This window comes from Ictalurus punctatus, chromosome 3, assembly GCF_001660625.3.
Source record: "Ictalurus punctatus breed USDA103 chromosome 3, Coco_2.0, whole genome shotgun sequence".
Lineage (NCBI taxonomy): Eukaryota > Metazoa > Chordata > Actinopteri > Siluriformes > Ictaluridae > Ictalurus > Ictalurus punctatus.
Genome location: NC_030418.2, coordinates 30,008,941 through 30,024,878, shown reverse-complemented (window position 1 = coordinate 30,024,878; position 15,938 = coordinate 30,008,941). Strand labels below are relative to the sequence as shown.

The window sequence follows — 15,938 nt, the reverse complement described above, 5'->3', positions numbered from 1 at the left end:
GGATGGATAGGTAGAGTGATGGATGGCTGGATGGATGAATTGATGGATGGAAGGATGTATTGAATCGATAGATGCATGGGTGGATTTATAGATGGATGAATCGATGGGTAGGTGGATGGAAGGATAAATGACAGAGGGATGAAAAGGTGGATTGAAGGATGGATATATTGAATGGATAGATGCATGACTGGATGGATGGATATATAGATAGATGGATGGATGAATAGACAGATAGATAGATCTGGGTAGATGAAAATATACTGTAGATGATGAATGGATAGATCAATTGATGGGTAGGATGATAGAAGGATAGTTGGATGGATGGATGGATGGATAGATACTATAGATGATGGAATGATGCATAGATGGATTGATGGGTAGATGGACAGACAGATTGACAGATAAATTGTTGCACATTTAGAGATTCAAATGTGAGACTTTATTAAATTTGCATATTCAGTGTGCACTTCTTGTCTGAAATGTTATTTGGTTTATTTATTTGTCCATTCTTTTCCAGGCCTAAGTTTTACCTCTACAGTGATTCAGATACGTGTGTTTATATTCATATTGCAGGGGGACATTCAGGCAAAGTATGAATCCATCGATAAGGACACGCCCATCCCCACAGACCGACAGGTATTGTTGTGATTTGTATTGATTTTCTGCTGCTGTTGTTGGTCTTCAGCTGTCACTTGAATGACTGAAGGTTATTGCCTCCTTGTATTATTCATAGGGCTGTTCAATTATTTACAGTATTTAGTGAGAGGAAACCTGAGGTTCTTTCTAAACACTTTCAGACATTGAATACCTGTCTGGTGCTGTAGAAAGAAAGTTCATAGTCTTGAACAGAGTTTTGTCTACATTTAAACTGATGCTTATTGGCAGGTTGAAAAGAATCTTTATCATGAATACTAGATTATTTATAGTTGTTTGCAAAGGTTGCATTCTTTAAGACAAAATAATGAGTATCACTTATAATATAGACACATAGATGATGATGTTCAGGTTGGACTTTAGACTATCAGGAAGTGAAGTAAGTGTTTAAATGATGCGTGTTTATAATTCTGTAATAATAATAATAATAAAAAAAGGTGTCACGTTTCCTCAGTCTTGAAAGGTATGAAAGGCATTTGTCCTAGGTACAGTATTGTCACGATTTCAAAGCGGAGACGGAAGCAAGTGCAGATTAGAACTTTAATTAATAGCAAAACAAGAACTATAATAGGCAGCAAAACAATAAGGCAAAGAATAACCGTGAAACAAAGACCATAAACACAACAACATAGACAAAGGCAAAGAAAGACAAATGTAAGACAAGGAGTGCAGAGCAGACTGTGGCTATATACACATAGGTGTATACACATAGGTGCTCGTCATGTGACTGTGATGCAGTGAGGTGCAGTGGCTGCTGGGAACCGTAGTTCAGATTCATTCTCTGATATACATGACAAGTATGTTAGGAATAAAACCATGGGGATGTGTTGTTATGGGAATAATCAGCGATAAGGTGGTGTGATGCAGCCCTGAAATTGGTTATTTTCCTCTATTAGCATGTCTGAAAGTGTTTTATTCCTCTCATCCTAATGCAGTTTTCCAACAGTTACAATTTTTATTTATTAAAGAAAGACACGCTGTACTTCTTATCCATTTATTGTTACATACGATGTTGTGGAACATACAGGCAACATGTTCACAACATGTTACAACAGCTATAAACAGTTGTTACCTCACCAGCCTGTCTTTTCTCTCTTCTTTGACACAAAAATCAAAGCTTGTCATGTGTCCGAGAAACCGGGAAATCCCAAACCCAAAGCTGACACTGGAGACTCCTTCCATAAATGTTAAAAACACTTCATCATATATATATATATATATATATATATATATATATATATATATATATATATATATAATGTGTGTGTGTTTGTGTGTGTGTGTGTGTGTGTATAGAAAGATCAAATAACGGCACATTCTTTAACCGTTCATTATTAATCTTCGATTATGTGGTGCGTCCGCCGTACAAGTCTACGTGAATGAGTTGTTACTATAGAAACGGGCGCATTAATATGAAACTAAAACTTACTCGCATAAAGCTTTTTTTCTCCTGCACCGTGCTTCCATAAAATATTTATAATTAACTGTAAATGTTAGATTTTTACTGTTAATGTAATGTATCACTAATTTTCCTCAGGATCAATAAAGTATCTATCTATCTATCTATCTATGATTTGAAATATAGTTGGAACAACTGTCAGGGTTGTATAGCTTATATAAAACATTAATCAAGCTCTGACCAATCAGAATCAGGATAATGAGTCTAGAATGTCATGAATGGTTTCTCCGAGGTAAAATGTTTTTTTTTTCCCTCCCTCCTTTAGATCGAAGTGGACATCCCACGCTGTCATCAGTACGACGAGCTGCTCTCCTCACCCCAGGGTCACATCAAGTTCCGGAGAGTTCTGAAGGCCTGGGTCGTGTCCCATCCTGACCTCGTGTACTGGCAGGGTGAGTATCCGGTGGTGTAGTTCTCTTTTTACACCATTAGGTGGCTCTCACGGTTCACAGGAGGATATTTTGAGGTTGCAGCTCTTATTAACGAATAAAGGAGCACCGGGCATTTTGTTCACTTAAAGAAAAAATATATATAACTCGTCCTGAACGGCTTTTAGCTATAATATAATATTTATAATGAATATGTGATCTTCACTTGTGGAAAAGATTTACTGTTTGATTGACATCTTTCATTGGCATGTTGGTTTATTTTCACGGTTTCCTACATTAGATAAAGTCCTGACTTTATCTCTACCTAAAGAGAGTAATGTAACGGCGTTTTAGCACTTTAGTCTCTCTGGCTCTCTCACCTTCACATCTGTACACTCTGCTTAAATAGATCAGAAGAGACACCTTTGCTGTTTTTCACAGCTAACAGCTAGCACTTGTTTGTTTGAGATCGGTGATTTTTTTTCTCCTATTAAACATCTTTGTAACTGCAAAAGCAATGTTCTCCTGTGACATCAGAGTGCCAGACACCGCTATCTTCTCAAAAGAATAATGAACCAACCTACAATTTAGTAAAAGAATCCCTGAACACACCACAAATGTGTTCTTTCAATGTAACGTATTTAATGTGTCTCAGGGTGGAGTTTTCTTCTAATGTGACTGGCACACATTGATAGATGTTGCATGTTCATTACTTTTAAACATTCCTCTACAGGTTTGGATTCACTTTGTGCCCCGTTTCTGTACCTGAACTTCAACAACGAGGGTAAGGGTCATTTAAAAAAAAAAAAAAAAAAACCCAAACAATTCTTACAGCTCAGACAGGCGCTTACCTCTTTAATATGTTCTTTCATTCGATATACAATCTAAATTTCAGTGCATTCCCTCATTTTAATGACTAATCACTGCCATTCGTTTCTTTTAGCACTCGCATATGCCTGCATGTCCGCCTTCATCCCCAAATATCTCTACAACTTCTTTCTGAAGGACAACTCGCACGTCATACAGGGTGAGTGTTTTGCGCTAAACTGGTATTAGTAGCTATTCGTGATTTCCCTCCACTTCCACCTTAATAAAAAGCCCTGGCTGAAGAAAAGCAGCTCTAAAGCACGATGCTGCCGCCACCATGCTTCACCGTAGGCACGAGGTACTTTTGGTGATGAGCTTTCTTTCTTTTTTTTTTCTTTTTTTGCACCAAACATACCTTTTGGAATTATGAAATTATTATACTTTTTGGAATTGATCTCATCAGACCAATGGATGATTTAGCCGAGCTTGGATATTTTTTGTGAGAAAGGGCTTCCGTCTAGCCACCTTACCCCAGAGCCCAGACATGTGAGATTGTTGCCACATGCAGAGAGTAATCAGTACTTCTCAGATATTCCTGCAGCTTCTTTTTTGTTGCTATACATCTTCTGGAAGCCTCCCTGGTAAGTTTTTGTCTTGTCCTTTTGTAAATTTTGAAAGGACGTCCTGGTCTTGGTGATGTCACTGCGGCGATGTCACATTTCATATTCCGTATACCTTTTATTTGGTAGCAAATAAAGGCGCATTTTAAATTTTTCAGCAGGAAACCCATGGGGATTGCAATCTTTTGCACTTGACTTTAATGTAAATGAGTTGCATTATGAGATCATTTTGTGCATGTAAACTTATCCAGCCCCCCCCCCCCCCCCCCCACACACACACACACACACAGACACACACACAAGCACACACCTTTTTTTATTTTTCTTGTGTTTCCTTTGATTTATGAATCTTATCTAGAAAATGTTCAAAAACTGTTAATAATTCAGTGTTAAAGCACAAGTACAAGCATCTGCAGTATCAGGTTCTCAGAGGTTACCTTTCTAAGTTCTTTTCTTTTTAGTTTCTAGGTAATTGTATGCATCATCTTAAGACGAAAAAATGGGGGAGTCAGTGCTCTTGCTCAGTCCAAACTTGTCATTCTCATGTCTCTCCCTCGTTCAGAGTACCTGACTGTTTTCTCTCAGATGATAGCCTTCCACGACCCTGAACTCAGCAACCACCTCAACGAGATCGGATTCATACCAGACGTAAGTGTTGACCATTTTTATGAACGATTTAATGGAGCTCTGTGCTTGACCTGTCTGTCATGAGACGAGAACCGAATGGATCGAGTGTAGGAGAGCTTCATATATGGGGACATTAGCTGAACTTTGCAATTAGTCCTGCTTTCATTTCTGCCATTGAAGCAACACACACACACACACACACACACATATAAATGTAGTGTGTTTTCAGCTGCGATTTCAGCCAGATTTTCCTTATCACCAGAATGAGTGTGCACACACACACAATAAGTGTCAGATTTCATGTCTTCAGAATCACACTGAGGAGGGTCTGTGTTGTGTTGTGTTGTGTTGTGTTGTGTTGTGTTGTGTTAGGATGTGTGTAAAAGTGGGTAAAGGGTCGCATAGCCACGTCACAGCTCCAGAGTCCCCGCGTTCTATCCTGAGCTCGGGTTCTATCCTGAGCTCGGGTCTGAGTGGGTTTCATCTGGGTTCTCCGGTCTCCTCTCACCTCTGAAAAACATTCTCATAAGTACGTAATGATCTAAAGTGTGTGAATGCGTATCCATGGTGCCCTGTGATCCACTGGAGTGTATTCCCACCTCCCACATAGCGTTCCCGGGAGAGAATCCAGATCCATTAAATCTTTGACCAGGATAAAGGGCTTACTGAATGAATGAATGAATGAATGAATGAATGAATGACGTGTTTAAGTAGCGTACAAGTCAGAAAGTCATGCTTGCTCACTTTAATCTTAATTTCCATGTAGACACATTCCAGAGTCTCTGTATATCTGTTAGATTTCTGATCGTCTTGAAATCATCAGCCTTTGGCCGGAGCCTCGTAAAAGACAGCGTTGTCAGGAGACATGTTTGCGTTTAGCCAAATGAATAAAGAATCCTCATTCAAAGACGGAGCTCTGTTGGTCTGAATGAGCTGCCTAGACAACACTGATTACAATTTGGACTTCTTTTATTCATCGGTTTACCAAAGCGTTGGCTCGCTTCTGCTTGTAAGTGTGCTTTGAAACAAGATTAGGACTAATTCTTTGTTTGGCAAAGCATTCAGATGGTAATGTCATTGCAGCGAACAGTGACTAGCAAATGAGACACTTGGGGAAAATTGAAATGTTAATATTTAAAAAAATACATTAGCTGCCTGCCTTGAAATTCACCCAGATATAAACATTTAGGGAGTATATACAGGATCACGGTCGCATCCGTCGTAGTACATTGTGTAACAAATACAAGAGGATAAGATGACGTCTGCCAGTTCAGAAGTCATGATTCATAACCATGCTTTGTAATTCTGGATTCTGATTGGTCGGAGTGTGTTGATTAATTGTCTTTATGCTAGAGTGCATTCGGATTCTCAAATCTGATTGGACAGAAGGCGTGCATTATTTTTGTATAACTGCATGAGTTGTTCTAATATGATATTGCCTCTATAGTAACAGCTAACACACAGGGATGTAATCTAAGTCTGATTTAATCTAATCTAAGACTAATAATAAATACATTTTTGAACAAAGTGGTGAAGTTTTTATTCTTATTTTTATGGGAGGCATCATAGGGGGCATGGCTTAGGGGTTAGCACGTTTGCCTTACACCTCCAGGGTTGGGTTTCCTGCCTCCGCCCCGTGTGCAGAATTTGTTCTCCTCGTGCTTTGGGGGTTACTCCTGGTACTCCGGTTTCCTCCCCCAGTCCAAAGACATATATTGTAGGCTGATTGGCATCTCTAAATTCTCCATGGCGTGTGAATGGGTGTGTGAGTGTGTGTGATTGTGCCCCACGATGGGTTAGCACCCCGTCCAGGCTGTCCCCCACCACGTGTCCCAATCCAGCTGACTCAGTTATCCACAAATGAACAACATGGCCTAATAAACGAATGAAGCCAGTAAGCGTTTAATCCTGATCAGTGGCCTGGTGGATCCGGAACACATACGACACAAGATATTACACGCACCAACATTCACCTATCAGCAATTTAGCATTGCCAGGTTTTTAGACAGTGGGAGGAAACCAGAGAACCTTAAGGAGAACAGGTAGTACCTTAAGTTCAGGATCGAATCAGGGACCCTGGAGCTGTGAGGCACCATAGTTTTGCTATGGACATCGGGGACCCAGTTTTGATATTCGCCATTTTGTCCCCACCACTTTTTAAGAGTGTAGTTTGTTCAAAAATCATTTATCTAATAGCTCGAGGCATAACCTGATCCACAAAATCACTTTTTCAGATTGTGTTTCTCAAGCTGGCATCTGTAATGAAGTGTCTCAGGCGCATGCAAGGTTGTATCAGATTTCCTTTCCTGTGAAGCTGGGATGTTTGCATGACAGTAATATGATCAAATTATTGTATCATCAATTAATTTATATATACTGTATTTATACAAAAGCCATTATAAAGTGAGCAGTTATACAGACTTAACACTGACATATCTGTCATAATATGGACAGTTTAATAAACCTGCAGGGATACAGCTCTTTTTTTTTGTTTCCTATTTCTTTTTTTTTCTATTAGGTATAGTGAAAAATGGATGACGGTGATGTAAACCATATCATCAAAATTTAATAATACTTCCAAAGCATTCATCATTCCATGGTTGCCTTAAGTGTGTACAAAGCTGGGTTGGTTTTAAATGCATCTCTTCAGAGGGATGTGCTCGTTACAGACAACTCAAAACGTATTAGATGCAAATTGGCCTGGTGTTTCATCACTCACGCGAGGTTTTTTTTTTTTTTCCCCCTCGTCATCATTCACGTCCCAAGCACTTTTACACCCATACAAGGCTCCATCACTACCTGCTGTTTTTATTACATGTCTCTCTAATATACGGTAGAATGATGAAGCAAAAAATTCTGACCACTCACAAATGAAGCATTGCAGAAGCACAGATAGGCATTGGTTCTCTCATAACAACAGCATTTGTCTAGGTCTGGCATGTGCTAGAGGGTAAGCAAACAGTCAGTTCTCAGAATTGACATGTTGGATGAGGGGGAAAATGACCAGATGTGAAGAACTGAGTGACTTTGACAATGGTCAGATCAATTTGACAGAAGGGCTATTGTGCGATTTTTTATGATATTTATGGGAGGAATGTCAGAAAAAATGTATAAAATGCTGCTTATAGGGCTGTATAGCCGCTGACCAGCCAGAGTGCCCATTCTAACCCCTGACCACCATTGAAAGCACCTACAATGGGCGCAAGCATCATAACTGGATCTTGGAGCAATGGAAGAAGGTTACATGGTCAGATGAGTTGCTTTTTCTGTCAGGTACGTGTACACCATTTACCTGGGGACGTGATGGCACAAGGATGCACTATGGGAAAAAGACAAGCCGATAGAGGAAGTGTGATGCACTTCGCAGTGTTCTACTGGGAAACCCTGGGTCTGGGCAGTTGCATGGACGTCAATTTGACATGTTCCACCTACTTAAACATTGTTGCGGACCAGGTACACCACTTCATGGTATTCCCACATGGCAGTCGCCTCTTTTACGCAGGATAATGCGCCCTGCCACACTTCACACATTGTTTTGGAATGGTTTGAGGAACATGAAGAATTCAAAGTATTGCCTTGACCTCCAAATTCCTTAAATCTCAGTCTGCTCAAGTATTTGAGGGATGTGCTGGAACAAGCCCAAAGCATCTGCTGCTAATGTCTTGGCGGCAGATACCACTGGGCCTCTTCACAGGTCTTGTAGAATCCATACCTCGGTGGGTCAGAGCTGTTTTGGCAGCATGTGGAGGATCAACAGCATATTAGGCAGGTGGTCATAATGTTTTGGCTCATCTGTATATTAAATATCAGCTTGTGAATATATTTCACCAAATGCTGACATGCTTTTACGTATATCCGAGATGCATGCAAAAGAGAGAAAGAAACATTTGAATTCAGCAAAGTCTCTAGGTTTTAGAACTATATACAGCAGAAAATGTCAGAATTTCACAAAGTGAAGGGTTCTCCCAGAGTACCACACTTCTATTATTCAAAGTAGGCCATCTTAGCATGATATGAGAACATAAGAGGCTGTTAAAGGTCAAGATGTCCTAGATTTGGATATATATTAGATCCTTTCACTTGATTTAAGAGAGTCCTTCTTTCTAAATAATTGTGTTTTTCATCACTTGAGTAAAAAGTTGATGTTTGATTGCAGCATGCACTGATGGCGTCTTAATGCCAATCCAATTTAGCTTTATTTGTATAGCACTTCAAATCAGCAAATCAGCTGTACAGAAACCTGTATGTAGACGTAAGGGGTGTAATGACCAGGCATTCTATCTTATAGTTTGATCTGAGGTTCTCTATTCGATAAGTCTGCGTATCATATAGTACGTTCAACAGGTATATAGGCTGTTTATCGTAAAAGGCCATTTATTATATCATGAGGTGTAATAAACATTATCAAGTTTATTCAATTTAACAGCTTAATCAAGCCCATAATCCCTTTTTGTCTTGAGGGGCTACATTTCCTGGTTGGGATTATGGTGGCGACAAATTAAGAATGTCAGTCCACACTTCTCTATCCAAGGCCACGAGTTCTAGCTCCTCTTGGGGGAACCCGAGACATTCCCAAGCCACCTGTGAGATCTCTTCAGTGGGTTCTGGGTCTGCTCCAGGGTGACGTTCCTCATACAGCCGACAAGGTCCAAAACATCTCGACTGCCTAGTCTTGATTTTAAAGAGCAGCAGCTTTACTTCAAGGTTCTCCTGGATTGTTGAGCTCCTCATCCGGAGAATACTTTGAGAGGAACCAGACTCAAAAGAGAACCAATCCTTTTCTCTTCTTGGTGACACTGAATAGTGATATAAATCATGACTTTTCTAAAAGTATATACACTATGTGGGCAAATGTTTGTGGACACCTGACTGTCACACCCATATATGGTTCTTTTTCAAACTGTTAAGCACACAATTGTGTACAATGTCTTTGTATGCTGTAGTATTAATGGTAAATGGTCTGCACTTATATAGTGCTTTTTTACAAAGCGCTTTACACTGTGTCTCATTCACCCATTCATACACACACTCACACACCAATGGTAGCAGAGCTGCCATACAAGGTGCTAACTTGCCATCAGGAGCAACTTGGGGTTCAGTGTCTTGCCCAAGGACACTTTGGTATGTGGAGTCATGTGGGCCGGGAATCGAACCACCAACCCTATGACTAGTGGACAACGCACTCTACCACCTGATCCACAGCCGCCCTCATTTATTACATAAATGAGTATTACAGTTTCCCTTCACTGGAACTAAGGGGCCCAAACCTGTTCCAGTATGACAGTGCACCTGTGCACACAGTGAGGTCCATGAAGACACAGGTTGATATAGAAGAACTTGAGTGATCTGCACAGAGCCCTGACTTTAACCCCTTTGAATGCCTTTGGGAAGAACTGGAACACTGACTGCACCCCAGGCCTCCTCACCCAACATCAGTGCCTGACCTCACTAGTGCTCTTGTAGCTGAATGATCACAAATCCCCACAGCCACGCTCTGAAATCTAGTGGAAAGACTTCCCAGAAGAGTGGAGCTTATTATAACAGCAAACGCAGACTAAATCTGGAATGGGGTGTCAATAAGAACATGTGAGTGTGATGGCAGGTGTCCAGAAACTTTTGGCCATATAGTGTCCTATAATGGTAAACAGTACAATCGTGAAAGGATGTTTAGTATGAGCATCGTAGCGGCAGTTCATGAGTATAAATCTACAGAATCCAGGTGAGATTATCCACTGAAACAGTGGCGAGTCTTGGGTATAAACTGTTTTTGGAAATCTCTGAGGCGATAGTCATTTAAGGACTAGTGTGGAAACTCTGTCCGTTTTTATATCTGACTGGTTTTTCAGGAGCTTTCTAGTTTTATCTCTGTCTCTATCCTGTTCTTTCAGCTTTTCAGTGTTTGCACCTCTTTAGCCAACTCGATCTGTGCCACACCGACAAATCTGTTGCCTCCATACTTTCTCCTGCGGGAGAAAAATCCCAGAATCTCTTCTATCAAAGAGAGGAAAAAGATCCATGACCCTCCAGCCTTGTCCATCCTCCGTGAAATCCCAGAAGCGGCACGAGAAGCCGAATAAAAGATGAATAGCAACAATTAACATTGAGCCGATGTCCTCTTCAGTCTCTGAGCAGCTACCATTGTCACGAATGCGATAAGAAGCCAGGCGCCTGCTGTACAAGGATGAAATGTGCTGGCGAATTTACTGACGGAGTTTATGAATGTTAATTAATCTTGTAGCATTTGATGGATTTTTTTGCCATTTCTGAGCCATTTGTCTTGTTCTTTGTACAGATTGTCATCCTTGAGTAGAGTCGCCAAAACCATGTCGTTTTCAAAGAATTACAGTTTTATTTTTCTTGCCTGGGTAATATTTGATCTTATCACTTTGAATCACCGTTTCACTAAAAGCACAAATCTATCTTGGCTCATTGTGGAAGAACAATATTGTTTCACAAAGCATTGAGTTTTGGCTAGGTACGTCCTAATGCTCCCTGTGAAATTGGTTTTCCCATGCAGTTGTGACGGCCAACATAAACTGGTGGCTTGTTTTTGTTTGCGTTAACGTCTTTAACTTCTTAATAGTTCAGAAAGTGTTGCGACACACCGAGACTCTGGAGGAACGCTCAATCACGTGTGCAGTGAGCTGCAATATGATGCGCATATTTCACCGTCTTCATCTCCGACTCTGAGAGTTCTCTAATGATAATAGCAATATGATGTAATTTGTGTAATTTACCTTGAATCTCTCAAAGGCACATATATAATCACTGAGTAATACAAGCTGAATCAATACAGATGATAAATGCACACATGCACAGGTATATTATATGCTTGGCTTAACATTTGCATTTATTTAGCAGATGTGTTTAGTCCTGCCGAATTATAAGTTAAGTAGAATTCAGTCCATGAACAAAAGGTAAGAGGCAGTCGCTGCTTTATGCATCTGTGTTTAAGCGTACCGTGGCAGGAATAACTCTGACCTGAGACAGCATGAAGAAGAGATCTTGGAGGAACCGGACTGAACGATCCCGCCCTCTTCTAGGTGATACTGGATAATTGGATTATAAATCATTAGGGTATACAGGTGTAAAAGAGTACAGTCAGAGTAAGAGTTTTGAAAGGATGTTCATGTAGAGGGGGTTGTTCACTAATAGTAGGGTCGGCGGTTCGATTCCCGGCCCACGTGACTCCACATACCGAAGTGTCCTTGGGCAAGACACTGAACCCCAAGTTGCTCCTGATGGCAAGTTAGCGCCTTTCATGGCAGCTCTGCTACCACTGGTGTGTGAATGGGTGACTGAGAACCAGTGTAAAGCGCTTTGGATAAAAGCGCAATATAAGTGTGCCATTTATCAATATAAGTAAGCCTGTCATGATAACTACTTTTTTGTTGGACAATATATTGGTCTTCTGAAGAAAATATCCTTTAAATTTAGTCAATGTTTCGTCATGTCTGACTCTGACTAAAATTGCATCGAATATGAGATAACAGCGTTTTAGTTGACGGAAAAAATGCAAAAATTAAACCCAAATAATCACACATTTTATATATTAACTTAAACATGTATCAGCAAAAACATGTGAAAACCGGATCTCCTGAAAGAATATCGTTATAATGAGTACGTTATTATAATACCACATTGTGAATTGTTTACGCTTTCCTCAATCATTGTTCACGTTGTTATGGAAAGAGCGTATTCACAACGTGACTTACCCGTTCTACCTAGCGCCTTACTTAAGCTCACTTACTTACTTACTTAAGTTCACTTGTGCATTCGCGTCCTTTTGTGCAGAAGTAAGTTGTAATATTACGTTTATGTTGTGTTTAATCTCATATATGTATAGGATGCGTTTTGGTGAGTTAATTAACCCGCTAGTAAAGCGCTTCAGTTCCCGGTGTTCATTCACTGTTCAGCTTCAGCTCACACAGCTCAAGCGGCTCGATCCCCGACCTTATTGACTACGACTGGAATATTTGAAATTACTCAAAAAAAACATTGTTAGTGCATTGTTAATATCGTGCGTCTTTTTTGTCAACAGTATGTTTTAATTTAATCTTAAATTCAAACGCACACCGTTTTTGCGTTCGTATGTGCATTTCGATCTTATTCAAGGAATATTGGAAGTTCGAGTTTTATTTTGATTTGAGCAGACAAGAGGACAGGAGCAGTGTGAATGGCTAAAACGTTGATGACATTCATGCTTATATAAATACAACGGGCGACATAAAGGTCAGCAAAAATGATTGCGGTCATGTCCATATATCGTACGATAAGTCGATAACGTAATTATCGTGTCAGGCCTAAGTATGAGAAGATTGTGAATGGGAGTGTTGGGATGAGCAGAGGATGGTCTTTATCATTACAGCAGCAGCTCTTTGGTACATTGTGTTAACAGTATCCAGGTGAGTGACTCATTTGTAAGTCGCTTTGGATAAAAGCGTCTGCTAAGTGAATAAATGTAATGTAAATGAGATTATCCACTGAAGCAAAGGTGAGACAGATCTTTAGAGTATTGTAAGTGATGAGGACATCGAAGATCACAATGAAGAATACCTTTATTGCAGGGTAGCAGTACATGAAGTACACTTCGGGTTCATTGGAGTCAAAGTGAACCTCAAACAATACCAGCTCAGGCTTTTTTTTACTGTTTTTTCAAACCGGTTTTTCCCCCACACGATTGTCTAGAAAGATGTCTTTCTGAATGATAATTACGGTCACGTACCTCTTTGTTCAGGGATGGTTCACGATTCAACTGATTGAATGTCACTTCAGGTGGTGTCATCCATATATTGCTGAGACTGAGATGAATTGTCCCTGTGATGATTAAGCCTTTTTGGCGGATGAGCTTGTTCTAACACCTACCTTGGAGTGGAATCTGCTTAGAGGCAGTCTGTAATTTCTTACAGTATCCATGTGGGACTGTCCATAGCGGTAGAAAGTGACTCACAAGTGCATACAGGCTGAATCAGGCAGATCTGGAAACCGAGAAGAGTAACAACAGTGGAAGTGTGTCAAGCGCTGGCGTTAGCATCATATCAGGCAGCATGAGTACATGTATAGCTCGACTGAGAGAGATTATTATATTATTAAGTATGTGTTCATCCTACATTGGTTTAAAAACAGTGTAAGTCAGAACTCTTTGATTTCTAGCTGTGACAGCAGAACTAACAGGAAGAGCTAGAAGGTAACACACATGAGTGCACCCAGTTTCCTCCAGTGGGACAACCAGTGAACCCTTAAGGTTTCTACATTTTCTAAAAGTCTGTTGCACTTTGTAGGTCACCAGCATGGCATTTCAGACGTTTCGTCTTATCTTAGACGCTATAATCAAAACTGGCACGAAGATGCTCGCTTTGAATCTATGCTGTGCAGTGGGTGTGGGCTCCCAAAACAAAACTGAACCGTTGTTTTCTAATAAGGATTAGGGATTCTTCAGGATTTGCTGTTAGTGCCTAAAACTGCTCAACGAATGATGTCATATTAATGAGAACTTGGAAGAAGTGGAAGCAGCAAATGTTGGACTCAAAAGTCCAGAACAGTGCTGGGTTAAGGGGCGTGGTCTTCAAGCAGCTCACCTCACTGTTTCATTACAAAATAAGAGGATCACTTATTAATTACAAATATTTATACGTATGCAAGTCACCCAGGATCGATTTGCGCCTCTAGTGTCTTAAAAAGACACATCGTGAATACTTTAGAGTATGCTTACGAGTGTGGGTTCTACAGTGGTTCTTTTTTTTAAATGAAAGTATACAATGAAAGTGTAATATACTGTAGTATATGGTACAATGATTCTTTATCTCTGAACGATAGGGCTGCCGAACAGTGTTTGCTCTTTTATGGGTCTGGGTTTGTAGCTAAGAGAGGGAGGAGGAACTATTTTGCCTGGAGGATTAACATAGGATTAAGTCCCTTGCTTAAGGAGATTTCGGAAAAAAGATTTTTGTGTGTTCTGTTTAATTCTGCCTGCTTCTATACCAAGTCTGGAAGTATTCCCAGATATCTACATTGTTTAAGCAATGTATATTTATTGAGCAGACACGTTCAAGTGAGAGTCCGGTTCAATTCAATTTATTGGCAGGACTCGTACAGCACTTACACTATTGCCGAAGCACTGAAGTGATAAATTCTTAATTACTCAACCACTAGTGTGACTTCTATATATTTAAACATCTTGTTTTATAGCTGACCCCAGTAGTGTGAGCTGCAGTGGTGGCTCATCCAGTTAAGTATGTAATTTAGGGAGATGATGCATTACAGCTAATACAATTTTAAAACATTGCTTCTTGTTGTTATTGTTGTTAAAGTTTGACTGGAACTATGGGTTATCAGCAAAAATCCAGACCGATATTGTTTCCTGATTGCGTCCTTTGCGGGAGAAAGGACCGCTGTCATTAAATACATGTACTTCTACATTTATTCATTTAGCAGACGCTTTTATCCAAAGCGACTTACAAATTAAAAAATACAAAGCAAAAGAGTACATAGTACCAGAGTGGCCTCTAGAGGTGTTGTGCTATATGAAGTGTTTTTTTTTAATTAATTTTGGATGTATATCTTTTATTTACATTATATATATAATGTATTTACTTACTTATTTCATTTAAAGCTGCAGTGCAGAACTTTTGCCTCTCTATCACCATCTTTGTTTGAAACCTAAATGGCAAGTTATGTTTGGAGCTATTTTTTTTTCCTGGGTTGGGCTTCGGCACTGCTCCTCTGCGCAGGTGATAGTTTGATGTATACTTATCAGAGTTGCCTGTTTTTGCTTTTCAAACTGTGAGTGGTTTCCATTTAATATGTTGCAGGCTCGTTGAGTCTGTTTACATTGATGCCGTAACAGGCTGTAATAATATTGGGCTTGTTTTGAAGCTGCAGTTGCTTATTTGTCTCGCGAGAGTTGGCAACACTGCATAAGTATCCATATGTGTTGTATATTAGCTCCAATACTTGACACCAGAGGTGGCAGCGGATACGGTTTACTTGGAGTCGAGGTAAATTGCTCTGTCTCATAGCTAGCAGAAAATTTACCACACTGACCATAGCAAAACAAACAAACAAAAAACAACATAGGAAACTCAATACCTAGCTGAATCAAGTGAACAAGTGTGCGAATGTTAAATAGCTACCCATTGAGCCACTGAAATGTCTTAACTGTTCAGCAGGAAAAAAGCCATCAGTCTTCAATCCCTTCAGAACTCTGAGTTGTCGCCACCTCTCAAATGCCATACCGATATTTATTCTCGTTTTAGCATGGGCTCTGTCGCGATCCCTTTTTGACTGCAAGCTCTCTGCAGATCGAGCCTTCTTTGTTTTGACAACAGCTAATTCCCCAGCTGTCAACAATGATTGCGTTTAGAACTATCCAGATTAAAAGCAATTTAAATTCTAAGCAACACT

General features: G+C 40.0%; 1 protein-coding gene across 1 annotated transcript in view; it reads left to right on the top strand.

Annotated features, from left to right (window-relative positions):
* tbck (TBC1 domain containing kinase) overlaps nt 1-15,938 on the top strand; it is an 82,740-nt gene that overhangs the window by 28,403 nt on the left and 38,399 nt on the right. Inside the window, exons 16-20 of the mRNA XM_017463303.3 lie at nt 574-636; nt 2,379-2,505; nt 3,215-3,265; nt 3,425-3,508; nt 4,471-4,556. Coding sequence (XP_017318792.1) covers nt 574-636; nt 2,379-2,505; nt 3,215-3,265; nt 3,425-3,508; nt 4,471-4,556 — 411 coding nt within the window. The remainder of the gene's footprint in view (nt 1-573; nt 637-2,378; nt 2,506-3,214; nt 3,266-3,424; nt 3,509-4,470; nt 4,557-15,938) is intronic.